General features: G+C 35.1%; 2 protein-coding genes across 13 annotated transcripts; one reads left to right on the forward strand and one right to left on the reverse strand.

Annotated features, from left to right (window-relative positions):
• Nucleotides 1–630: 630 nt before the first annotated feature.
• Nucleotides 631–27,885, reverse strand: LOC110804062 (beta-glucosidase 18). The gene is made up of 12 exons (XM_022009625.2): nucleotides 27,616–27,885; nucleotides 27,356–27,422; nucleotides 25,023–25,081; nucleotides 24,819–24,894; nucleotides 24,652–24,726; nucleotides 18,554–18,641; nucleotides 5,635–5,887; nucleotides 4,933–5,048; nucleotides 3,187–3,442; nucleotides 1,532–1,634; nucleotides 1,333–1,435; nucleotides 631–1,134 (listed from the first exon to the last, which is right to left on the reverse strand). The coding sequence occupies exons 1-12, from the start codon at nucleotides 27,784–27,786 to the stop codon at nucleotides 948–950; spliced, it is 1,554 nt and encodes a 517-aa protein (XP_021865317.1). The 5' UTR covers nucleotides 27,787–27,885; the 3' UTR covers nucleotides 631–947.
• Nucleotides 11,236–18,486, forward strand: LOC110804063 (pyruvate dehydrogenase E1 component subunit alpha, mitochondrial). 12 transcript variants are annotated; one of them, XM_056827510.1, is made up of 9 exons: nucleotides 11,236–13,328; nucleotides 13,522–13,576; nucleotides 13,754–13,837; nucleotides 14,949–15,787; nucleotides 15,891–15,978; nucleotides 16,610–16,697; nucleotides 16,830–16,888; nucleotides 16,988–17,063; nucleotides 18,170–18,486. In XM_056827510.1, exons 4-9 carry the CDS (start codon nucleotides 15,735–15,737, stop codon nucleotides 18,184–18,186), a joined length of 381 nt encoding a protein of 126 aa, XP_056683488.1. In that variant the 5' UTR covers nucleotides 11,236–13,328; nucleotides 13,522–13,576; nucleotides 13,754–13,837; nucleotides 14,949–15,734; the 3' UTR covers nucleotides 18,187–18,486. The 12 variants fall into 12 exon arrangements, 11 of the variants coding, with proteins under 11 accessions (XP_056683488.1, XP_056683491.1, XP_056683493.1 ...); XM_056827513.1 differs by having other exon boundaries at nucleotides 15,015–15,787; XM_056827508.1 differs by lacking the exon at nucleotides 13,522–13,576 and having other exon boundaries at nucleotides 11,243–13,328; nucleotides 14,949–15,586; nucleotides 15,704–15,787.
• Nucleotides 27,886–27,925: the final 40 nt, after the last annotated feature.

Here is a 27,925-nt window from a genome sequence, read left to right on the forward strand (position 1 = left end):
GCGGGCGAGTAAATCTAAAATCCGTTCTCGCCCTGTTACCCGTGGTGGATACATTTTTAACCCCATCACCCACCAAAATTTCCTTTCTGCCCCCCGCCCCCACTTGGAGAGGATGCGCGAAGGATCTCCCAAAAACCCAGCTCCAGTGACAACATGACATAGTGACATCCCTATATTTGGTAAATAAGCCATTTTGCCTTTACCTAACTTTTGAATATATTGACATAACTTCATTATTAAAATCAATTGTATTAGGTATAATATTGATAAAATATTTAAAAGTGACATGCATAATTAGGATTGGGTGAGTGGTCTAAATCCAGGAAATGTAAACAAGCCCCATCGCCAAGGTGGGTACATGTTATCCTTATACCGGTTCACCAACACCAAATCTATATTTATTAGTCAATATTATTCAATCATTCACGTTTATCTTCGTCGCCAACCTTATCTAAAATCCAAACTCGCCCATCATCAATTGTGATGCACAATCTTCATATTAAAATGTTAATTTTGCACGAAATTTTATATACACGTTATAGAGTAAATAATAATGTAATCTTTTATATTAACATATAAAAAATAATTTTTTTGTTACAAACATAATAAGGAAACTTATAATATTAGAAATAGTTGATTACAATATATTATTCAAAAGTAATCAACATAACCTTAAGACTTCAATAATACTCTATGTGAGGGAATACATGATTAATAAATCTAACAAAATGTTGCATGGTAATATATGTGAAGAAATTCATAAAACAGAGGGTATTATAAAGAGAGCTTGGCAACAACAACGTCCTTAGATACAAATATTCAGCTTATCATAAAAAGTTGAATTTCCGTCATTTTATTTTATCAGTTTACAAAAATGAATCAAGTACGGAGTATATATATATATATATATATATATATATGTACGGAGTATATATATACAGGGAGTACTAATAAGTGGATGATTTTTCAGTATTTGCGATGAAATCTTTATACCATCTGGCAGAGAGTCTTGGTGTTCGTTTCATAGTGTTCCGGTCCACATAATAGAGTCCGAAAGTGACCTTGTAGCCTTGCCCCCATTCATAATTGTCCATGAAACTCCATGCAAAATACCCTTCTACTTTTGCTCCTTTCCTGTTTATTCCCAAAATAAAAGTGTGGTAAAATTAAGTACGATTATGAAAACTCCAAGCATAACGTAACGTTGGACGAAACGTACTAAAATAAAATATATATTAATTTATTATGAAACGGAGGTAATAAGACCTAATAATTTTTATCTAGCACGTCCTGTTATGATAATAATGCAAAGAAAATGTTTTCAGATTTCACCTCATAGCCTTGGCCACAGCTACGAGATATGCTTTGTGGTATTCTATCCTTTTGAAATCTTGTAGCATCTCTGATCCTTCTTTGTAATTGGGCGGGGAGTATCCTAAATGTCATGAATTAAGATGTGATTACTGATATATTCATAGCAACCATGAGCATTGTCCAAGCTATACAATAATTTAATTACTTAATTACTTACCGTTTTCAGTGATATAAATACTCGTATTTGGATATCTTATACTCAAATTATTCAGAAGCTTCTCCATTCCATAGGATACTACATGAAACACTGGAATGCCCGTCTGATAACAAATTAAAAATTACTTCTTCAATTTCTGAAAAAATGCATCAGTTTAACTGCCACACTTGCTAATATGCAATTTTGATAACTGACATTTCTAATGGCGGTCTACCGTATTATTAAAAGTTAACAAAATTTAATATTATAAAAAAACAAATTGAGAATAATTCAACAACATATTACATATTCCACTAAGGGAGTAATATGTAACTCATTGAGGGAGTAATATGTAACTCTGTTAGTGAATATGTACACTAGAATACTGTTCAATTTACTCCCACTATCTCTCAATACATACAACATTTTGACTTTTTATACGGAATATTGTTCATGCACTAACTACCAAGGCCGACAAATGAAATGTGACCGCGCAAGGACCAATATTTCCAAGGACTCCCAACCAGTTCTAATGTAAAATCAAATATGATCAACTAATATAGTACGGAGTACATTCATATAGTCAAAACTGAGGGTGTAAAAGTAAAAATATTGCGTGTATTTGAGGAACATTATAGGCAATATACATTTTAAATAAATTCTCCCTTTCTTTACTTTTTTTTTTTTTTTTTTTTTTTTTTTTTTTTTTCTGTTTCAAAATATTATTTACATTTTCTTTTATATTATCACATAAATGCTTTAATATTCAATCAAATTTGTGTTCAATGATTATTTTAACTAATTAAATTCATTGAATCATTTAATCTTTCACACTTTTCCTTTGTGACCTTAATATTTTCTTATTTTCTCAATATTAGAATTTTGATAAAAGTGAAAAGGTTATAAATAAACGTAGCTTTCCTTGTTTAAATTAAAAAAAAAATCTCAATGTACATTAATTAGTCGTTAATAAACGTATAAAAAGCCAAACGTACAGAACAAAAAGAAACGGATGAAATAAAAATTCGGCAACATTTGTGTAAGACCGCCTTACCGGAAAGACCACTTTGGTTGCTTAACTAATTGGTTCAATTTCTTAACTAATTGGTTACATTACTTAATTAATTGATTCAATTGATTAACTAATTAATTCATTTGCTTAACTAATTGGTTTCAGTGCTTAACTAATTAAGTGCTTAACTAATTGGGTCCATTGCTTAACCAATGTGGTATTTTGTATAAGACCGCCATATAGAAAAATTTGTAATAAAAATTTATCTTATAAGGGAAGAACACTTTTTTTTTTTAATAATTGGAGTTTGTTTTATTAATCATGACTGAAAGTCCACCTATGGGTATCAGTTACAGCCAAGCAAGGGAATCAAAAGCTAACATTTAGACATGATTTACGTTATGAAGAAATAGGTCGATAGAACACCCTTAAATAGAGCATCTATGTTATTTCCAATTTCTCAGCGTCTAGCTACTCCTAGTTTAAAAATATTAATGAAGTTTTGTTCCAAATAACACTGAGGGTCTGTATACAATATGCTACAAGTCCTAAGAGCAATTAAAGACCATTCCGTTTTCTACAATTACCCTAAACAATTTTCATTAACTTCTTAAAACCTCGATTATCATCGAAGGTCGGGGATTGGAAAGATGGGAAAAATTACCTCGTCTCCAATTAGAATACCATTCCGAGTAGATGTTATGCCAACAAAACCTTTGACGGGGCGATTTTCAGTTAAGGTACATTCATCGGAATTCAAACAGTCAATTGCATAAAAGGTTGTGTAATGATTTACGCCTAAAAAATCCACACTTCCTTTCAACAATTTCTTTTCTTGTTTACTAAACTTTGGTAGGTCATTTCCAACATATTTCCGCATTAAGGGAGGATAATCTCCGTGTATTAAGGGATCGAATAACCTGCAATTCCATGTATTAATTAGCATGGACGAATACAATTAACAAATCAGGAGATCAAATGTAAACATTTTTTTTCGTGCATAGAGAACATATACGTAGTATGTATCATACTACGTACGTAGTACGTAGTATATATTATCCCTATCGTACCTAATATGTTTATGCATGTATATAACAGGCGAAATGGATACAATTAGTGATTCTTATTGGTATTGATTCATTAGGTAATGGTAGTATTGGTATTGATTAGTGGGTTATTGTTCTACCAATACACAGCTAAATAGTATAAATAAGAGTTATTTGCGTTATAGGTACTTATATTTTCTTTATTTGTACTAAAAAAATATTGTTTTGGATGACTTGTGTAAAATTTGGTCACAGAACCACTTGATATTTTCTTTATTTGTACTAAAAAAATATTGTTTTGGATGACTTGTGTAAAATTTGGTCACAAAACCACTTGATATTTAGGCTTCGTTTGGTTTGGGGTAAAACATCTTTAGTGTAAAATGATTTTCTAAGAGAAAATACAATTCCAAACTAGTTTTCCTTTGTTTGGTTTCTGAAAGGAAAATGAGAGAAGATGGTGAAGATTGAGGGGAAGAAGGGAGAGGAGGTAAAGAGGAGAAGAAAGTTGGAAAAATGGTCTCCCTCCCTTCTAAATGGAATTTTTTTTTCCACATTTGAAGGTGTACGTTGTGAAAAATTGTTTTACAACCTTGTCAAACCAAACAACGTAAAATGATTGAGAATAGGAAAATCCTTTTCCATGAAAACGTTTTACACCCAACCAAAGGAGTCTTAGAAACCTTCCAATTTGTATACAACTATTGTGCCACTTTTTACTATGGGCTTGTGATTTTAATTAGAAAATAAAAAGCAATTGACCAGGTACAAATATATACTTCCTCTGTTCTTTTTTAAATGACACAATTATTTAGTTACGTTTGCCAATGCACGATTTTAAATATTAATATCTTCTATTATGGATAAGAAAAAAAATATAAAAAGTTGATATTTAAAATATATTTATTGAGACGAATCTAATAAGATCTCACACGACTATGTTTTTTCTTATGTATAAATCACAAAAAGAAGTCAAAAGAGCTTGTGTGAATAGTGTCAAAAATCCAATTATAATATCAAAAGGTCTTGCGCGCACAAGGTGTACAATAAATTTATTGTACACCAAGATAACTTTTATGCATTTTTTCGTAACTTTAACCTATTTTTCTGTAACTTTTATATTATAAAATTAAAAAGTTGATAGATAAACATTTTAAAGGGTTAAATGATTAATTTATACATTATTAGTGATTTTGAAGAAATAATTTTTATTGAAATGAAAAATTTTATCATTAAAAAATAGATAACTTTTACATATATAAACGTAACTTTTAAATATTTTGAATTAACTTTTACTTCGGTGTACAATATTTATTGTACACCCATTGTAAATAAGAATTTGTGTTATAATATATGGTACATACCAGGCGAAGTTAAAGGCATAGGACCTTTCAACTGCTTGGTAGCTGAATTCATCATCTGTGTATGGTTCAAAATGGAAGGCATTCACCGCTAAGCCAACGGACCCACCTTGCGTAGGCTACAGTAGGGAAGCCGTAACAAAATGACAGTAGTTTAGGTTTTGATATATTTGAAGCAAATTAGGGTATGTATCACGTATGTGCACATTTCTTTCTTCAAAAAGTAATTCTAATTCTATATGCATAATGCATTTGGTAAATATGAGTAAATGAAAGCCGAAAGAAAATAAATACGACTGTATGATATATATGGATGGAACCAATAAGCTTATTTTTGCATTTTTAGGGGGCAAGTAAGATGATTAACTATTTAAAAAAAAAATTCATTACTTCACACTAGATTTTTCAAAAAAAAAAAAAAAAAGGGAATTTGTGGGTGCCAAGGCTCCCGCTCGTACGTACCCTATGTTCGACCCCTGTATATGATTGTATCCCTTTGATGGTGTTTGGTGTGAAGAAAGGTTCAATAACTACTACTACGTACGTATTAATCATTTCGGATGAATGGAGTACAATATAGCCCAATATACAACCAACATCATTGCTACCTCCACCCTTGTGATCGAGGCCATGACCGACTATACGCTAAATACCCAAATTTCTGTAACAACGTAGAAAGTCTACATAAAAGACTAGTATATATACCTGAAATTGTTGTCGATATAGTTTAACGGCCTTTGCATGAGATATCAACATGTTGTGAGCAGCAATTAAAGGTTCGAGGTCTGAATTGCCAGCAGAACAGTTACCGAAAGGAATTGAACAACGCATTGGTGGATATGTTCCCTCCATAAAAGCAAACATAGTGTATATGTTTGGCTCATTTATTGTAATCCATTTCTTCACTCTATCACCGAACTTCTCAAAACATATCTTCGCAAAATGAACAAAATCTTCCCTACACAATATCGTCATAAGACTCATTACAATACTTAAATATAGATCGTAATAAGATTCTCCTTTTTTTGAAGTATTCTCCTTCTTCCTTAAGGCAAATATGCAATAGTAGGTCTTTACAAAACCTAGTAGTATGAGAATATGGACTTTACATAATTACACTAATTATCCCTTTACAAAAACGAAAATGGAACAACTCTCTATCACATGTTAGTATGTTACCTGTTACGATAAAGAATTAGAGTAATATTAGTATCTTAATATGCAAAGGATAGTATTGCATATTAGGATTAGTGTACAACAATTATAGTATGAGTTAACTTCTTTATAGGATGTATTATAAATATTTACGTTGCATAATGATAAATTCAAGCCTTTGTAATATTTGACATGGTATCAGAGCCTAGGTTTGAGGTTCTTTTTCCGCAAATTTATTTGAAAAAAAAAAATAGAATATTTGCAATTACGTGTGCTTGTGAAAGTCTTTCCTTGAAGGATGTGAGTTATGGCAATGGGAGACAATCAGGAGAATCCAACAAATTAAGGCGAAAGAATTTGCCCATGGTAGCACGTACTGCAGTAGCAAAGATTAGTTACTTTCGCTCGATCAAATAAGGCAGTTGAGCCGCCACAACAACAACAACAACAACAACAACAGTCACGTACAGGAAGCATGGTCGACAGACTTGCAAGACTATCCAATACTGAAGTTCAACAAATACTCAGACATTTTAACATCAAATGCAAAATAAAAATCGAAGAGTACGCGACATAATTTGACTTGTATCATAGATACGGGAGCAACGAATGATGTCTCATACAATCTCTCGTTATTAAAGGACGTACACACGATACCTAACTGTCTTGTTGGACATCCTGAAAAACCATCTACGAATGCTAATCAAATGGGTTCGGTCGAATTAGAAGGAGGAGTGGTGCTTAATAATGTGTTATTTGTGCCTAGATTAAATTTCAATTTAATTTCTGTAACGCAGTTAAATGATGAATTAAATTGTTCTGCTCAGTTTACTAACAAAATATGTGTTATACTGGACCGGTCAACGAGGATGATCATTGGCCTAGGTGAACGAGTAGATGGACTATTTTTTTCATAACCCCTACTCCCTTGCTTCATAATAAAAGTCCGTACGAGATGTTATTTGGTAAAATTCCGGCGTATGAGTTTTTTTTTTTTTTTTTCTAGGCAAGCAAGATCGAATAATATTAAGGACAAAACAATTTTACAACCTAAGCTAACTCAGAGGTGGAACCAACCAACTAGGTTGGACCATCCCACCAAAAAGTTAGAAAACAGATTAACCAAGCTTACAGAGTAGCAAACCACAAGCTATCTCTCCTAGTTACATTTTTAGGCATAACAAACAAGATTGGATCTCTAACATTTTGCTTAATTCTAGTTACCATATTCTGCACAGTTGGAAAAGAGGCATTCCAAAAACTACTATTCCTGCTTGACCAAACAGAATAGACTGCAGCAGCTAGCATTGCAAAGCTAACTTGCTTTCTGAACTTAGACATTCTGCCATAAGCAATGAACCTCATAAGCTGTTTCAGATTACCAGTGGAGTAAGAAATACCCAAACAAACTTTGAGTGCACCGGCGTATGAGTTGATTCGTGTTTTTGGGTGTCTTTTTTATGCTCATAATCAACGGACTAAAGGAGATAAATTTGATTATCGGGACAGACGATGTATACTTATTAGCTATACATTTGGGAAGAAAGGGTGACAATTATTTAACTTGGAGTCTAGAGAATTTTTCATATCTCGCAATGTCAAATTTCATGAAAAAGAGTTTCCGTATACCGAAGGTATGAGGCGAAATATTGTAGTAGGTGAGAATGAGGATCCCATAATTAATTATGCAAGTGATGATGATTTATTGATGATTGTTATCCTATTGTGGAGAGAAATCCACGTGCAACAAATACACAATATGAGTGGATGGAGAGTGTGTTTATGCCGACAGAAAATGGTGCAAGCGGCGAGGAGAGACTGTTCGCAGGTGAGGCGCAACAACTAAGCAATGAGGCGCAAACCGAGGCGAGGCAGCTTGATGCGCTGCATCCTGCGGGTATATTAATGCCAGCAGCTACTTGTTCCAGCCACGGAAAATACAACTCAGACTCACGCATCAGAGGAGAGCAGCAATACTAGTGAGGTTTTGACTAAAAATAATGAGGATGAGTTGTGGAGAGAGAAGCAACAAAAATATCCGATGTTTAAACTCCGGGACTGTATAATGCACACTATACGGAAAAATAATAGTACATCGACAAGTTCATCCTTGACATTGTTTTCCTCAGGTACTCCTTATCCTATAACATATTTTGTTAACTATGAAATGTTTTTTGCGAAACATAGAAATATTATTGCAGCCATTACAAATAGCAAAGCCCCAATTTTTTTTTAAAGAGGCAATGAAACATGGAGAATGGAGAGAGGCTATAAATGCAGAAATCGAAGTACTTGAAGGGCAGGGGACATGGGTACTACAAAAATTACCCTCGGAAAAGAAAGCTCACAGAAGTAAGTGGGTGTATACAGAAAAGAAATATGAGGATGGAAATTTGATCAGAAATAAGGTACAATTGGTCTGCTTAGGCAATCATCAAGTAGAAGGTACATATTAAAATGAAACTTTTTCTCCAATTGCTAAAATGTCGACAATACAAGCTTTTTTGGCAGTTGCATCAGTGAAAAATGGGAGGTGCATCAATGGATGTACATAATGCTTTTTCTACATGGTAACTTAGAGGAAGAAATCTATATGAAATTCCACCTGTTTTTCATAAAGATAATACTAACATGGTTTGCAGGATGAAAAAGTTATTGTATGGTTTGAAACAAGCACCCCGATGTTGATTTGAAAAATTGTCTACCGCCCTACAGAATTATGGGTTTAAACAGTCATATTCCGGTTATTCATTATTCACCCTTCCAAAGGGGGAGTTGCAGTTGAGTGTGATATTATATGTGGATGATATGATTATTATAGGAAATAACGTATTTGCGTTGAACATTTTTAAAGCCTACTTGAGCAAATGTTTTAAAATGAAGGATGTGGGTCATCTGAAATACTTCCTAGGACTATACGTTGTAGGCAGCAAGAGTGGATTTTACGTTTGTCAGAGGAAATATGCTCTAGATATTATTTAGAAACAAGCCTTTTAGGTGCAAAGCCTGCAGATTTTTCAATGGAGCAGAATCACAAACTAGCACTTGCGGAGGGAAAGGATCTAGAAGATGGGGAGAAATATAGGTGCCTCATAGGTCGTTTGATTTACATGGCAGTAACTAGGCCACACTTGACATATTTGGTGCACATTTTATCACATTTTATGCCAGCACCAAAGGAGAAGCATTGGGAGGCAACTTTGAGAGTAGTACTATACTTGAAGAAGTGTCCGGGTCAAACTTCTTTTACCTTCTGACGGTGCATTAAGAATAGAAGGGTGGTGTGACTCGAATTGGGCTACCTCTCCATTGACTGTCGCTCGTTAACTGGATGGTTTGTATTACTTGGACTTTCTCCAGTGTCATGGAAGACTAAGAAACAACATACGGTATCACGTTTGTCGGCAGAAGCATAGTATCGTTTAATGGAAGCACTCACGTGTGAATTGAAGTGGTTGAAACAACTATTCAGAGATTTAGGGGTGGAGCACAAGCAAGGTATGATGTGTGTTTCGTGATAGTCAGTCTGCAGTTCACATTGCACACAATTCAGTGTTTTATGAGAGGAGAAAGCATATTGAGGCAGATTGTCATTTTATACGAGACGCAATTAAGGAATGAATTATTTGTCCATCATACGTGTCTAGAAAGGTACAATTAGCAGATATTTTTATAAAAGTGCTAGAAAAGACACAATTTGAAATTTTCTTGGCAAGATGGGCATTCAGAATCTTTATGCTCCACCTTGAGGGAAGATGTTACGATATAGAATCTATTACTATATACTAAAAGAGACACCAGGAATGACATGTGTCATTTCCTGGTGCGATTTTTTCCCGCCAAAATGTTTTTTTCATTTTTTAATTTAAAATAAATAAATTACATTACGTTTTTTTAGGAAACTAAGATAAAAATATATTTTAATTACCATAGATGTGTAATGCATAATATATCATTGGAGGAAAGCTAAGTCAATATTATTTTTTCCTTTATGATATAATTTTATTTATGTATTATTATAACTTTTTAATCTGATAAGAAATATAAAAAATATTGATAAATGAACTTCTAATGTTAGTCTACTATTAATAATATAATACATGGTAACTGGTAAGTAAGAATGTTAATTAAAATAATAATAATACATGGTAAGTAGACTAACATATAAGTTTATTTATCAAGATTTTACTCAATTCAAAATATGTTGTATTTGACTAACTCGGTTATGCTCGGGTCTTTTCGAAAATTAGTCTTGAGTCATTCGGGTTTGGTTAACGTTGTTAGATCGTTCTACATACAAGCAAACGACTATAATTTTTAACTTTGCATAGTAATATGCAAATTTAGTTCATTTGAATATTTTTTTTACACAACTTTGAATTTATACTTTTTCATATATCCTTTTTACTCTCATATTTTCCTAATATCACAAATCTTTTAGTTACTATTAAAATAATAAATTATTTTAGTAGTAGCCGTGCGTTGCACGGGCCTTAAACTAGTTAGAATAATATTAGTATCCTACTATGTAAAGGATAGTATTGCATATTAAGATTAGCGTACAACAATTAGAGTAGGAGTTAACTTCTTTATATGATGTACTATAAATATTTGCGTTGCATAATGATAAATTCAAGCCTTTGAGTAATATTTGACATTACCATATGATCACAGACCTTAATCCAGAGGCTAAGGTATTTACCAATGGTTAGTCACTTATATACTTCCTTTTTTCTAATTTCTACTCACTTTTAGTTTTAAGGTGTTTTCCTAAATGCTAATGCTTTTACTTTATTTCACTTATATCAACATTTATTTCATTCATATTATATCATATTTCACCAGGCCCGTCCCTATACCGGCCCAAAGTGGGACACGGCACAGGGCCTCGGCTTGAGAAAGGCCCCCAATGCGTTGAAAACCTTATTGACTATTTTTTTTTTAAAAAAAAGCAAAAATCTACCCAAACACGTGACTACATTAGGTGATTGCTAGCCCTCTACTTATCATTCTTTGTCTTTCCCAAGGGAGCAAGGAAGTCAGAGAGTCAGAAAATGTTTTATATGTGCAAATCAAACATGTATATATATATATTTTTTTTTAAGGAATTGTTTTTATTATTTTAAATAAATTTTGATATGGAGTAACTTTTTTTATTACTACGAAGTATGCAAGTTTCATTGTGTTTTTATGAAAAAAAATTATGATTTTACTTTTTTTTGGGCCTATTTTAAATAATAGAACAGGGCCCCCTTTTTGCTTGGGCCGGGCCTATATTTCACCCTATTTTATGGGACCCGATAATATGTAATAATTCTCTAACTCTCTATATTTCTCCTTCTTAAAGCAAAAGTACATACTTGGCTACTTGTGTGATCTACCACTTGAGTGTTCCATGATTTTTGTTGCCACAGTAATTGAGTAGCTGGAAAAAGGAGGTAGCAGCATCACAATCTCCGTGCACCAAATTCGCTCGTTTTATAGGCTCTACTACTCTTTTGCTAGTGATGCAAATCCTACCACTGGAGTATAAAGGTTCAAACTTCTATTACTATTCATGTAATAGTGAAGTGCATAATACGACCCTTTTAGAGAGAGGGGGTTCTCCCTTCTCTCTAAAACAGTAAAACCCTAGCCCCCAAAATTAGATCTCAATTAAGCAAAGTTCTTTGTCAACTTCATGGTTATTCAACTTCTTCTACATGAATTTTATCATGAATCTTCTGTGATATTCGCCTTCTTCGTCCTCAAAATCCGAAAATTCTTGATTTTGCTCAATCCAAGCGGTGTTGTTTCGTGGCCGCCGCCGATACCGTTGCATGCACCAACCGTCGCCGTCACCCGTCCTTCGTCGTGACCCGTCAGTCGCCGTCACTGGCGGATGCCTCATCCCCGACCGATCTCTCTTCATTGGTGCTCTGCCGTGAAATAGATCTTTGACCCATTTGGTGGTTCATAACCGCCACTGTTGCCCCGTCTCCGACGGGTTGTCCCGTTGATCCGTTTGGCTGTTGCGGTCGTTTTTCTTTGAAGGCCGTTGTCAGATTGCACCTGCTCCTTCTTTGTTTAGCTTCCTTGAGAAGCTTTGTTTAGTTACTTTATTTTTCTTTTTAGTTCTGTTATTTTTTTTAGTTTAGTTTGGTTAATTATATTTTCATGTATTTAGTTCTTATCTATTAGCTTTTCCCTGAGATAGGGTGGCTTTTAGGTTCTTTGGTCTTTTCCCAGTGATAGGGAGACCTTAGGAAACGTGTACCTTTTCTCATTTAAAAAAAAAATGTAATAGTGAAAGGACTGAAATACCCTTAACTTTAGCCTATTTTTTATTTTTGTAAATTCTTAATAAAAGTGCATGGACCATCTTTCCGTGAGTCATTCCACTTCCACGAATCTCCATTGCTTTATCTGAGAAAAATCTTCCCCGTTCATTTGAGCCCTGCTCCATCGCTCCCCTTCCATCGTGTCTTCACTTTCCTCTCCTTCCATCGAGCCTTGCTCTACATTTTCTCTCTCCTCTAAGAAACTTCATATCTGTCTCTTTTGTTGATTATTATAGCACCTACAAATCCTTATACTTAGGTTTTTTTTTATCCAACTTCTCTCTTTATTTCTTTGCTTTAGATTTTTTTTTATTTTCATGATAATTTTATTTTGTGTTCCATCTTCTTTGATTTTTTGTTGGATTTAATTATTGTTCCGTCTTTTTTTGTGTGCGTGTTGGATTCAGTGGCGGAGCTAGGTAGGTGCATGGGGTCCACCGACCCCCCAAAAAAAACTAAAAAAAAACTTATAGCTGAGATCTAGAGACCTGGTATTAAAAAGAACCGATCTCTTTTGGGGGATTATCTTAAGAGAACAGTCTTTAGAAACAACTGGCCTGTTAGAGTTTTGATTCTTTTCAGTTTTCACCACACATATGAAAACCGTAGAGAATAATTGTAATAATTTTGTACGATTGTAATATGAATATTGATTAATTTAAGGACGATACATTTTTTTTAGTAATATATTGTGTGTTGTGGAGGATCACCCGACACAATACTCTAAAAATTCTGGGAACGTCACTGCCGACACCCAAAAAAAAATTCCTCACTGGTTGGATTTAATTAGTGTTAGGAGAAGGAGAGAGTTTGTAATTAATGGGTTCAAGGGAAGTGTAGCTTTGGTGATAATTGCAATTCTTGCGTTCTTGGTCTATTGGCGGTTCCTTTTCCCTCTTGACCACTCTTGAGGTTCATCAGAAGGTATTGAATTTTTTTACACCTCAAATTTGTGAGTTATTTTTGTCTGATTATTTGGTTAAATTGACGCTTGTTCTATGGGTTTCCTTTGATGGGTTAATTTTGGGTGAGTAATGTCATGGTACATTGTAAGGTCATTGTTTAGCTGCTTTTGTTGCTCTCCGTATCTTTTGAGGGATGTGTTCGATCCTTTCAGGAGTTTCAGCTTCGGTTGGTATTGTGTTGAGTGTTTACAGATTGTGATGCTAAGGGTATGTGATAATTAAGGGTTCTTTTAAAAAATGTGGTGTATACAACTTTGGGATTCCTATATTGGCATTCCTATATTGGCAAGTACACCTGTATTTAGTTGTTTGTCGTGAATGTGCAGTCTTTACAAATTACTGAACCAAATCTCCACCATTTTTCCCTTCCCTTTATTATTTCAGTACAAGAGCCAATGAAAAACCCCGGAACCCCGAGAAGCGACTCACTGAAATAAGTTTGTTTCTCCCCCGATTCACCATAATGAGGTTTGCTACTTTCTCTCTATATTTTTGGTATTAAATCTTATTTATGTATCGTGCTTTATCCATATCTAATGCTGTCAGTTTCTTTCCCAAAAAAGTTCAACGGGTTATTGAATCATGTGATTATGCGACAGATTCATCAATTTTCTTCAAAACCAGTACATTATAGTATCTGAGTTTTATTTTAAAAAAATTTGGAAAAATTATATCTTGCCCTATCTGCTGTTTGCATGCTTTTATTGAATTAATCATTTTAGTGTGATGATATTATGCGTATAACAGAATAAGTGTTCTGCATACTTATGAGAAATCTAATTCTTTAATACCCTCGCCATAGATGAGGATGCTCGGATCGAGCTCGAATCTGGGTTAGTAGGAGTGTAGCTCATGATTAGTGAGTGAGATACCGCACCGAAATGATGGGTTGATGTTTAAGTGACTCTTAAGTGTCCGAACAAATACACCATCCATTGAGCGGGGTGGGGGATTGTGGGTTCTATCAATTGGTTTAGGAATTTGTATTAATTTCTCTATGGGGGTTTGTTATGGTTGTTTTTTTTTTTTTTTTTTGGTGTGAATGAGCCACAAGGGCAATATAAATTACAAATGGGGGTAGGGGGATTCGAACCTGAGACCTATTGTACACAGGCCCTCAGTCTTAACCACTAAGCCAAGACATCATTGGTTGGTTTGTTATGGTTGTGGAACAGTTAATAATGCTTCTTTTTGCTCATAGGATTTTTTTTTTTGAGAAACAAATGTAAATGTTGACTGCTAAAGTTTAAGATCAAGTGCTTATTTGTTGGTTGCTAATTATCCAATCCCCTTTTCGGGTATTCATGTTTATCATGCTCGGTATAATTTAACACAAAGTTGTACTTTAGTTCAATCATTTGGTATTAAGTCACTAAAGTACAACATTAATTAGAGGAAAGTATAACATCAAATAACCACTTACATATTGAGCCAAAATTGGTTTTTACCTTTTTGTGTTCCGTTTCTTTTGCAATTATTTTCTAAGAGTTTTTCATGTTCAACATACGGTTAATAGTTCCGTCGTGTCTTGATTATGGATCCAATAAATTATAATTTGTTTATTTTTTTCTTGGAAGAGAGAGTTGATTCTCAAGGTTGTAATTGAGCAGTAATACAATATGAGGTAATGCAATTTATGTTGCAGGGAATTAAGGAGCTTATGCTCTCCTTAGATTTGGAAGATTACAAAGCAGAAATATTAACGGCTGATACACAAGCTTTTCATACGAATGGGGTGATCGTCTTAGTCACAAGACGTTTGAAGATGATATCTATGGTGGACATTTAAAGAGTTGCTCCTTGTAGTTTAATCTCCTCATGCAGTTTTGAAGATGATAGGGCTTGCATTTTGCAAACTGGTGAAACTTTAAGATTGATGGTGTGAATTTGGTCAAGGTGTTGGGCGTTCTGTTTTCCTTGACAGTGGTGTTGATGTATATAAATAGGAGAAAATTTGTTGTTTATCAGTTGTTTTAGGTCTAGGTTCTTAAACAGAACTCTGCAGTTTTACTATTGCAAATGGTGACATCACTGACATGACAATTTGTGATGCCAGGATATACTCATTGTTCTATCTGCTGTTAACTATTAGTTCCCCCCTGTAATTTGTTACAGTAACTTATCTGACCTGTATAAAAATTCTGTTTAGGTTCATGTTTTCCCTTCCAGGCTGGACTGGGAGGCATGATTAAAAGTTGCTTTGGATGCTACAAAAAGGTTGAAATATCTCCACAAACATGTGAACCCTCTTGTGATTCACAGAGCTTTTAAGAGCATCATCATTATTCAATTCTGATAAGAACTTTGATGCCAAGGTTTCTGATTTTGGTTTAGCTAAGCTTGGACCTGAGGAAAGCATGTGAACATGTGTCCACCCGAGTCCTGTGCACGGTGCACCCAGGGTTATGTTGCCCACAAGTAAGGGTCACAAGATTATTTCTTATGTTGTATTTCACTCTGCATGTCTTATTTCTTATGTTGTATTAGCAAGACATTTGACCATGAAATCGGATGTATACAGCTATGACGTTGTCCTCTTGGAGTTGCATACAGGCAGGGTACCAGTTGACACAAAGAGACCTCAAGGTGAAGGTCTTCTTTTGTCTTGGGTAAGTTTTATACTAGCTAGCTTTTTCCTTAGTTTCTCTGTTGTTTATAAAGAGTTGTCACAAAATTGAAAATGAGTATAATGGAGATTTACTTGGCAGTAAATAAGTAGCATCTTCATTAAAAGTTTTACTTACCTATTTGGTGTATTGTGAAAAAAAACTTAAAACGTGTATATGTATGTAAAGAACACATAGTGAAGTACACAGCAGTTTGTTGTGGCCGTTAAGTGATCCATTTAGTCTTGTACATCAACTCCGCACGAGTGCACTACTTGACCAAAATTATTTTTCACATGTACTTGACCGAAGGTTAAGGATGCACATAGTCTAAGTGGGTGTAATGGGACAATTGGACAACACCAACTATGGTGTTGGGGTGCAGTCAGTGAGACATCACCATAAATTATGTCGGTTTTTATTTTTTATTTGGACCTTTAAAGAGGAAATTTATTTATATTTAATATTAAACACCTCCACAACTCCCACCTTCCATGGCCTACCTCCTCTATCTCCCTTTCCCAGCCTCTCCATTCTCCTTTCTTCAGTTTAGCGTACAATTAATTAGTCTGAATTTCAATAGAAATAATTTGTCAGTTTAAGATTTTATAAAACATTATTCATTTCTTCACAGGAACGTGATCCAATTGAGAGAGTTAGAAAGCTGCTATTGGCCCAGGATATTTCTGTAGAAAAGGACCTGAAGCTAATTTTGGCTTGTAGTTCAGTGTTTGTGTGTAATTGTTATGAGAACTACGCCCAATTATTAATTGGCCACATCAAGTTCTTTTAAGACTACATTTTGTAAATAAATTTTGTTATCTAACCTGTTCTCTTTTCATGCGATGATGCAGGATATTGGAAAGGAGGTCAGGAATTGAAAGATGCAGATGAAGCTATTGCAAAGGCCAAGGTCAAATTTTCTTTCTATGTTGTATTTTACTTGTTCGTTATCTAATATTTCTATTTGTTTTTTCTTTCTCATCAACATCCATTGTTTTCTAACTTGTAGATAATTTGTGATTCCACGAGAGTCCCTGATAATCCTGATCGTTTTACAAATATCTACATGAAAGGTTACGGGTATAGTAAGTGTCAACGTACCCTCATTTCCTTGAACCTACTTTTTTTATTTTTCCTGTATTTATTTCTCATGTTTTATCAGGTTGATTTGGCACTATAAGTGCAAGTCCCAAGAGAAGAAGAAATGGGTTTGGTTGGTTTTTTCAGTTTACCAAAATCTTAGGCTTTAAGATAAGAGTGCATGCTTAGAATGGTTTCACAATGTAATTTAAACAAGTGAAAATTTCATTATTAGTTGTGTTCCAAAAATTGAGTTGTGAGTTCATGTGGTGATAAACACGAGATTTAGACCTGGGAAATAAGTGTCATGGTCAAATTAGTATTGAAGTATTGTAGACCTTTAAAAACCATTACTTGATTCATCAGTGCCTAGTGAACACCCTTTTAACAAGCTGTGAACTTTGAATATATATATATATATATATGGTCATGATCGAGAATTATTTATTATTTAATATTGTCTATTTGATTGGAAAAAGAGGCTTTGTTATTCAAATGAATATATAATCATAACACCTATAACTGAGTTTTGTGGGATTGGCAATTCCACACTTGTTTATCGTAATAAAATGGTAATTTCTTTGGGGGATATTAGGCTTGAAAAGGAGCTGAGAGACTCTTGTCTCAGTTGGAGGATGACAATTGTTTGTTTCTGAAATTCCTTTTTTCCCATTCCTCCTATCTCTTTTGTGTGAGGGTGGGTGATGAACTGAAGATTGGTGGTGCCATATGCATTGTATGTGGAACAAGGAAGTGAAAAGAAATATATCAATTACTCTGATTTTTGGAAGCATTACATAGGTCCCATTGAGCGTAATTAGAAGCATCATCTTTGTTAGAGAGCACAAGTGGGTCTTCTTCTTTATTTTATAACACAATTTGAATGTTAGGCATCTCTTTATTTTTAGATAATGTGAAGAGGTGGGCCTGAAGAATGATTGCTATTCGTTCATATATGGCATTTTCATTCTCAAATGTATCTTTGTTTGTAACTTATAATATTAGTTTTACTAATCACACTATCTGTAGCATCTATAGCACCACTATTATGAAAATATCATTTTTTTTTGTCTTACGGAGCATTTTATCACTCATGTATTTTCTTATGCAGCTGGCCCCTGTGTGTGATTGTCTTATTTATTTCTACTACGAGGATGTAGAAGCTGATGTTGTGCTCTACTACGTACGAGGGCGAGTGTACAACCCTAAACCCTTAACCCTAAACACAACGTAATCAATCTCAATTCTCAAACAAGTGTGAATATCACTTCTAATTTATTTATCTATTTATGGTTTCGTATTATCTATTCTATGTTAATCCAAATTTAGCGTAACATGACATTTTTCACAAGTTTGAAAATACTTGTATATTACGTAACAATTTCATATAACTTGAGGGACTGTGCGCGCTAGCGCACAATTCAACAACCAGAATGATGAAAAAATCATTTAAGACAAACTATCTATATTACACAGAAAGGTTCTTGAGACTTACTGCATTTGAGGATCGAGCCAACCTCCATATCTATCCTCAAGCTCTTGTGGTATATCAAAGTGATGCATCGTCACAAATGGCTCGATTCCTACACATAAGTTACTGTTATATGGCTAGCTAGCATAGTATTTGCCATATTAGCTAGATAAAGGGGACAAGTTTTAAATCAAAGAGAGAAATGATAATTGCCCTCTTTGATCATAACTTTGTACTTCCTCCGTTTTTTTAGCTAACACACTTTATTTTGGCAAACATATTAAAAAAAGGTGACAAAAGAAAGTAATAGACAATACCACCCCTACCACTAACACACTAACCATGTACCCTACTGCAGTGCTACCCCACATACTCAGATAACCATATATGGTTAAATAAGAAATTTATATTACAAAACTTACCAAAATAAGAAGTGTGTCAACTACAAAAACATTCCGAAAAGGAAAATTTGTCAACTAAAAAAGAACGGAAGTAGTACATATTATGCCCTTATTAACTAACTGTTAAATTTTGAAATGAAATAAAAAAATCAATTTATTTATTCAAGAAAAAGATCATTTCAGTCAAAAAAAAAGTACAATCTTTACATTTATCTAAGCAATTACATACTTTGCATGACATTTGTTATACAAAGTTATAATATTCATATCACATGGCGTGTATAAATACTAAAGAAGAGCAACTTATCTAAAATGATTTTTGTCCGTTGTCTCCCTAGATTATATTAAGGGCTCGTTCAGTTCACCTTATTTCTCCTGATATAATCTGGTCTGATATGATTTGATTTGATTTTTTCTGGTCTGATCTGATCTGAACTTATTTTTCTTATATGATCTGATCTCATCTGATCTAATTTTTCAGAATTAAGTTTAAACAAAAATCTATATGTATTAATATTAAACGACTTACGTGTAAAATAAATATTACACAAATTTATAATATTGTTATTATTTATTTGACTTTGCTTATGATTTAACTATTCCTTGTATTAGATAGACCTGGACATGATTAGATAGATCGGTTATGATCTGGACATATCAATTCTGATGTTTATGATATGTACAGATTAGTTCTGATTTGGGGATGATATGTACAAATTTGGTTCTGATCTGGATATGATCTAGACAGATCAGTTCTGATATGGACATGATCAAGAAAAATTTGGACATGATCTATACATAGCAGTTTTGAACGCGGGACATGATCTGTACAGACAAGTTCTGATTTGGACATGATCTGGACATATTGGTTTTGATCGAAATAGATAGATTCAAATTTGGACATGATTTGGACATATGGATTTTGATATGGACATAATCTTGACAAATCAGTACAGATTTAGACATGATCTTGATAGATCGATCTGAATATATGAGTTCTGATCTACACGTATGGGTTCTGATCTGGACATGATCTGTGTATATCAATTCTGATCTGAAAATGATCTATACAGATCAATTCTGATCTGGACATGATTTGTACAAATCAATTCTAATCTGGACACGATTTGTACTGATCATTTATGATATGGTCATGATCTTTACAAACCAGTTTTGATCTGGACATGATCTGTACAAATCAATTATGATATGGACATGATCTCTACAGATCAATTCTGATCTGAACATAATCTGTACAAAGTCGATATCTATACCAGTTCTAATCTGGATATGATTTATACAAATCGGTTCTGATCTGAACATATTGGTTCTGTAAGTATCGGACATGATTTGTAAAGATCAGTTCTGATTTAGACAAGATCTTTGCAGATCTAAACATGATCTGGACATGATCTGATCATTCTGGTTCTGGTCTGGATATATAATGGGTATGATCTGTAAAAATCAGTTATGATATGGACATGATTTGATCATATCGTTTCTGATCTAGACTTAATGGTTTTAATTTTGACATGATAAATTTGAATGTTTTGTTAATGTTTTGTTATGCCTTAAATAATAGATTTTAATTTCACCGATAACAACATATTTTTTTTTATTAAAGCAACAATAGTAATACAATAATAGTAATAATAACAATGATATAAATAATAGTAATACAATAATTGTAATGATATCAATGTTGTTGGTGGATTTTCAAAATGCCTTCAATTTAGTTGATCGCGTGGCCATGTTACGAGAGGTTCGACTTCGTTGTCCGGGCATTTCGCGATGGGTTGAGTTCTTCTACTCTACTCCAGCCAGATTGTATTATGGAGAGCACACGTTATGGTCGTCTCAGGGGGTGCAGCAGGGTGATCCCCTTGGTCCTCTGCTCTTTGCTTTGGTTTTACAACCCCTGGTTTGTAAAATCAGGGATAATTTTGATGTATGTCTTCAGGCATGGTATTTGGATGACGGCACTATTATTGGTGACACCTTGGTGGTTGGGAAGGTTCTGCAGTTGATTATGGAGGACGGGCCTTGTCTCGGCTTGCATCTTAACGTGGAGAAGACCGAGGTTTTCTGGCCTACAGAGGACCCTCGAAGCAGGCTTTTGGGGGTCATTCCACCTGATATTGCTCGTCCTTTGCATGATGTTAAGTTGCTAGGTGGTCCCGCTAGTTCCAATTCAGTTTTTAGTGGTGAGCTTGTGATGCAGAGGCTGACCAAGACCATTGGGCTTATGGATAAGGTTGCTCAGCTTGATGATCCTCAATGTGAGCTATTGTTACTTAGGGCATGTACCGGAGTTTCTAAACTCTACTTTACTTTGCGTACTTGTCCTCCTGGTATTTTTGAGGCGGCTCAGCGCACTTTTGACGAGGCTCTTCGATCTTCCTTGGAGCGTATTGTTACTGTTTCGGGGTCTGGATTTGGCGATTGGCACTGGCGTCTTGCCACCTTACCTTTTTCTTTTGGCGGACTTGGTGTTTATTCCGCAGGTGATGTTCGTCATTATGCTTTTCTTGCTTCTCGATTGCAGTCTTTTGGTTTGCAGACAAAGCTTCTACGACATGCTGGTATTGTTGGTCCTGGTCGAGTATTTGAGGATGCGTTGAGTCTATTTAGTAGAACGTTGGAGTATGACATTCTGAGTAACCCTAGTGAGATCGCTGCCCCTAAACTCATGAAGAAATTGGCAGATATATATTTCACAAAGGTTACTGCATCTGCAGACCACCTTCTCTTTATCTTCTCGACAGTCGGCGTTGTGGAAATCGTAGCAGGGAGATCACACCTCTGCTTGGCTTCGTGCGGTCTCCATATCTGGTTTGGAACAGACGATGAATGCTAAGGCTTACCGATGTGTATTGTGTTACCGGTTGAGGATTCCTTTGTTCTCTGTTACAGCGCTATGTTCTGCTTGCTCCAGGGTCTTTGCGGGAGACATCTTTGGTGATCATGCAGTGTCATGTGCTGGCACCGTGGGTATTAAACATCGGCATAATGTGGTTCGGGATACACTTGTTGATATTTGTTATCGGTCTGGGATCTCGGCGCGGAAAGAGGTTGATATTGGTCTATCTGGAGTGAACGATGGAGCTCTCCGACCAGCAGACGTGTTGCTCTACTCTTGGGATCGGGGCTGTGATGTGTGTGTTGACTTGACGTGATCATCTCCTTTGACACAATCTGGGTTGTCTGGCTTTGCTCCGGGTCGGGTTGTGACAGATACGGCTCTTCAGAAGCGGATCAAGTACGAAGCACGTTGCAGGGCCATTGGTTATGGCTTTTTTCCGTTCTCTTTCTCTTCTTTGGGGGAGCTGGATAAGGATGCGGTTGCGTTGCTGAAGCGGATTCAGAAGTATTCTAGGACACAAGACATTGGAGCTCGTGGTGCTGCTCATATTTTCACCAGGATAGGTTTTGCTATAGATAAAGGGGTGGGGGCCTAGATTGTATCTCGGCTTTCCACCAATTATTTGTAAAATATTTGACTTTGTTAGCATTTGATTTATAATAATAATAATAATAATAATAATAATAATAATAATAATAATAATAATAATAATAATAATAATCAAAGGTCGCTACTGTCGTGATCGGGAAGGAGGTTGGTAGTTATCTTGAGGATTTTCAGTTTGGGGTGGGTGTGCCTAATGGGAGTGAGGCTATTCTTCATGCGGTCAACAGGTTGGTCGAGGCCAAGGGAGAGGTGAGCAGCATGTCTATGCTTCTGGTTGATTTTAGCAATGCCTTTAACTTGATAGACCGTAGTACTATGCTTAGAGAGGTCCGACGTCGTTGTCCTACGCTCGCTCCTTGGGTTGAATTCTGTTATGCCCGGCCGGCTAGATTGTATTATGAGGGCTCTGTCTTGCTTTCATCCCAGGGGGTTCAGCAGGGTGATCCCTTGGGGCCTTTGTTGTTTGCGCTTACCTTGCATCCGCTTGTCCATCTGATCAACGATAATTGCAATCTTGATTTCATGGCTTGGTACCTCGACGACGGTACCATTATTGGGACACTGCTTTGGTTTCTTTGGCTTTGCAGGTGGTCACTACTGAGGGTCCGACAATGGGGTTGCATTTAAATGTTGAGAAAACGGAAATCTTTTGGCCAACTCCTGATCCGAGGAGCTACGATTCCACACTTTTCCCTCCTAGTATTGCCCGCCCCAGGGATGGAGTCACACTTCTAGGTGGGCCAGTTAGCTTGAAGGCTGACTTTTGCAGTCGCTTGATAGAGGACAGGGTCGCTATGACTGTGGGTTTGATGGAGGCCGTGGTTGAGCTTAATGATCCTCAATCGGAGCTCCTTCTTCTGCGGTGTTAGTTTGTGGGGGTTAGTCATTTGTACTTCTCTTTACGGACTTGTCCGCCGCATATGCTCGGGTCTGCTCCTATTTCCTTTGATCTCGTCTTAAGGAGGGTTCTTCAGAATATTATTGTGGATGGTGGTGCGGGCTTTGGAGATTGGCAGTGGCGGTGTGCCACTTTACCTTTTCGGTTGGGTGGTTTCGGGGTCTACACTGCGCAGGATTCTTCCGCATATGCTTTTGTTGCCTCGCGTCTCCAGTCTCTTGGTCTCCAGAACACACTTCTTGGACATGGTGGTGACTCTGGTTTAGGCCTCGCTTGTGATTTAGCCTTAAATAGCTTTCGGGATTTGTGTCATTTCGATCCTCTCGATCTTTGCCGTGTGGTACTAGCCCCCCCGTTTATGAAAAAGTTGGCTACAGTGTACTTTGATATGGTAGAAAAGAAGACGATGGGACAACACAACCCGAGTTCCAGAGAAAAGGCTATACTCATTAGCAAACGAGCGACGCACTCCTTAGACTTTTTGAGAGCCCTCCCTATTGAGGGGTTAGGGCAGACGATGCACCCAAGACAATTCAGGTGTGTTTTGTGTTATCGCCTTGCGATTCCTATGTTCCCTCCTGACTTTACTTGTCCTTGCTGCTCTTCGAAAGTCATAGATCGTTTCGGGGATCACGCAGTGCATTTTGGTAATGATGTAGGCCTGAAATTCCGCCATAACTTGGTTCAAGATGTGTTAGGGGATATCTGTTCGCAGGCTGGGGTTGTTGTGCAGAAGGAGGTGCCTTTGGGATTTCTGTATGAGGAAGGGAGAGATCTCCGCCCTGCAGACCTTCTTGTCTACTCTTGGGACAAAGGGAAAAATGTATGCTTAGATGTCACATGTATCTCTCCATTCACCGGGCCAGGAGTTGATGCTTTTGTTCCTGGGGTTGCTGTCGCTAATGTTGTTGCCAGGAAGAATAAGTATGAAGCGAAGTGCATAGACAACGGATATGGTTTTATTGCTTTTGCTTTCTCCACCTTTGGAGAACTAGGGTGTGATGCCTCGAGTTCATGGCTAGGGTCTCACGGGTTGCTCAGAGTAACACGGCTGCTGCTAACATTCGTTCTTTTCTTTTTCATCGTTTGTGTTTTGCTTTGAATAAGGGTGTTGGAGCCCAATTATTAGCTAGGCTCCCATCCAACTTTGTGTAATCGCTTCTTTATAATAATAATAAAATAATAATAATAATAATAATAATAATAATAATAATAATAAAAATAATAATAATCTGAACTTATTTTTTTTTATTTGATCTAATCTATTTTGATCTAAAATAAGTAATAAGGTCCTAAAATAAGATAAACTAAACAGGGCCTAAATTGGGGAGGGAGTATATATATTTAAGCATACCTTTAAGCAACATATTGTCAATAATATTGTTGTAAAACAAGACTCCTTTTGGGTTGACGTCACCAAACCTTCCTCCTATACCATGTGAAAATGAGCAAATCAACAGCTAGCTCATTCAACTAAATTAATAAATATAAGAAAAGATTGCAAAATCTTGCATGACATACTTGGTAGAATTCTGGACCATGAGATTGACAATCGATAAGCATTTACTCCAAGATACTCCAATTTATCAATATCTTCCTGTTGAATATCACATTATAATAGTTAAAACAAAATGCATTATTTAATATGCATCAAATAATTATATAATCATGCTACATATAAAATATTTCCAAATAAATAAATAATAGAATTGGTAAAAGATTAACCATGTAACGATGGTAGTGATCATCAGCAACATCTCCATTTTCCCCTCCCTCGGTGTTCCCTGCAAAGCAATTTCATCATCAATTTTCAAGCAATTTTGATACGGAGACCTTTGTCCCATTTTATTTGGCTTATTTGACTATGAAAAACTAGCTCTCATAGTTTTTGTCAAATAGGGCAAATAAAATGGCACAGAGAGAGCAATTGTTTTTTACTTATTTAATATATCTCCTTTCCTCGTCCAAAATTACTAATCATACATACGAAGTACCCCGTACTATTTTAAGATATTAATTCAAAATGGATCATACATGTCTTTTCTAATTAAGTTAAATTAATAGCAATATTCACCATCTTGCAATATCGATAACATTAAAACTTAGTGTGAATATTACTTTATTGATCATTGAAGCCATGATCTTTTTCTTAAAAAAAAAAAAAAATCGTAATAATATTCACTTAGAAGTATTTTAGATCAATAAAAATAAGTTATAATAAAAATAAAACCAACCCTATGTCAAAAAAAAAAAACAAAAAAAAAAAACCAACATAATATGAAGGAAAAAAAAAAAAATGTATCGCACTATCGCGTGTCTCCGTAATACTATGAGATGTTGGAAATTTTTTGTTGTTAATGGGATAACGTGCAGCACACAATGCATAAATTTTTATTATATTTATTTAATACATTTGTTAGGATAACAATCCAAGTCCCACATGGAAAGAACAAGGAAAATAAAAATTTCTTATAAATGTCTCCCTAACCGGCTAACTCTATTAAGCTCCGTTCTATTAAACTTATTTTGACTGAACTTAAATTATCTGAACTTAACTGAATTTATTTTATCTGAAAAATCTTATTTTGTTTGAAATAAACTTATTTGTATGTGAAAAATGTCTTAAAATACTTATTTTTGCTGAACTTATATGATCTAAACTTATCTGAACTTAACTAAAACTTATCTGAACTTATTTTGTCTGAAATAAGTCGAACAGATCGAACATGGCCTTAGTATGAATCTTTTCTAAAGCTGCCTAAAAGCAAATCTGTGCGGGCTAATAAATACGCTCTCGCGACATAAGATCTGGACGTTTCGAACCCAACAATATAATATTTTAGAAAATAGTAATGACAGTAAATAATACGTATACGAGGGCGAAAAATATTGCCCTATTTGTTTGAATCAAAGAGGGCGAAAAAAATTGGTTTGCCCTGTTAAGCTAATACAACGAGCCTAACAGGGCGATGGGAGGGCGATTTAAAAATCGCCATATTAGCTTAAGAGGGCGAGATTTATATCAAAGAGGGCGATATTTTTCACCCTGTTTGATCTTATTTGTTGTAGTGTTAGTATATACTTAAAAGTAGGGGGAAGTTAAGGAAAATCTACCCCTAAGGGTGCAAATGAGCCGAGACTCTCAATAAACTACTCGTGACCGGACCCAGTTGAAGCTCGTTCATATTCGTTTTTTTAATAAATGAGTCGAGTTTGAACAACTTTGGAAGCTCATCTAATAAACGAGTTTGAACATGAACATACGTATGTTCGTTCATTTATGTTCATGAACAACTCGTTTATTCATGTTCATGAACAAGCTCATATATTTGTGTTCGTAATCAAAATTTCCATACATAATTCTATGATCATAGATAGAAATTGTATTTTGAGTTTAATTTTAACAACCCAAAAATATATCATAGAATAAAAATATTTGGAATTTAAATGGATAAATTAGTGCACATTCAAAATTATGTTTTCAAATGGTTAAACTTTAAAGTGCAAAGCTCGTTTGTGAATTCGGCTCGGTTAATGAACAAGACGTTCATGAACACAAAATCTCTTGAACAAACCGAATTTGAACAGATTTTTGAGCTCAGTTAAAACCTCAGACTCGGGAATGAGCTCGCCTAAATTAAATGAACATGAAAATAAAAAGGACAGTACTTGACTCGGTTCTGCCCGTTTACGCCCCTACGGCCTACCTACCCCAAGCATCCTTAAACTTATTAAATGAATCAAGTCTTACTTGATCCGAATTATTAAACAATCTTGCGTAAGCCTTACTTGAAAACTGTATTATTAGTCTATTTATAAAATATGGGATGATTACCTTCTCGTGGATCACGATCTCTACCTCGCACGAATTAAGAAGAACTAAGGAGTATTGAAATATTTTCAATGGCGACTTGCAACTTTTTTTTTTCTTTTTTTTCTGTTTTAAATTTCTAATTCAAATAATTAAAAATAACTTCTTTATAAAAACTGTAGAAATTAACCTATTATAGGCAGAACGTAGTGAAAACAATGATAATGTAGAACGGAGTATTAATTACCAGGAACATGAGTGAAAACATCCCAATTACTGAGACCCTTTCCATCTTCTAGATAAGCTCCTTCAACCTGCAATATATCATACAAATTAACAATATTCTATTATTAGCTCCGTCCGTACGTTCTTATGTATGATTTCATTTAAATTACACTATCAATGGCACAATAAATTTTAGATTATACACGAATAATATCATGTATAAAGGTCAAAATTGTAGGAGCGAGCTGAGGTAAGAAAGATGAGATGAGAAAGAGAAGATGCCTGGTAAGCTGAAGTGGCGACCCCGAAAATAAAATCATTAGGGAACATCGATCTTTTCAGTACTATTTCTTCTTCTTCTTCTTTAACTTCATGATTATCATGTTTACTTTCAATAAAAACGAGCAAAGATAAGAAGAGAAAGGAAATGAGCAGAGTTTTTGGTTGCACCATTGTTTTGATCGAGTTATATGGCTGTTCTCCTTTGGCCTTCTATTTTTATATTGCTGGCTGGATTGCTGGAGTACGTATTTAAATATGTTCTTTTCCGTACTGATCTATTCTTTAACATTCTTTTTCCCATTATTTTCAT

Source organism: Spinacia oleracea, chromosome 4 (genome assembly GCF_020520425.1).
Source record: "Spinacia oleracea cultivar Varoflay chromosome 4, BTI_SOV_V1, whole genome shotgun sequence".
NCBI classification, from domain to species: domain Eukaryota; kingdom Viridiplantae; phylum Streptophyta; class Magnoliopsida; order Caryophyllales; family Amaranthaceae; genus Spinacia; species Spinacia oleracea.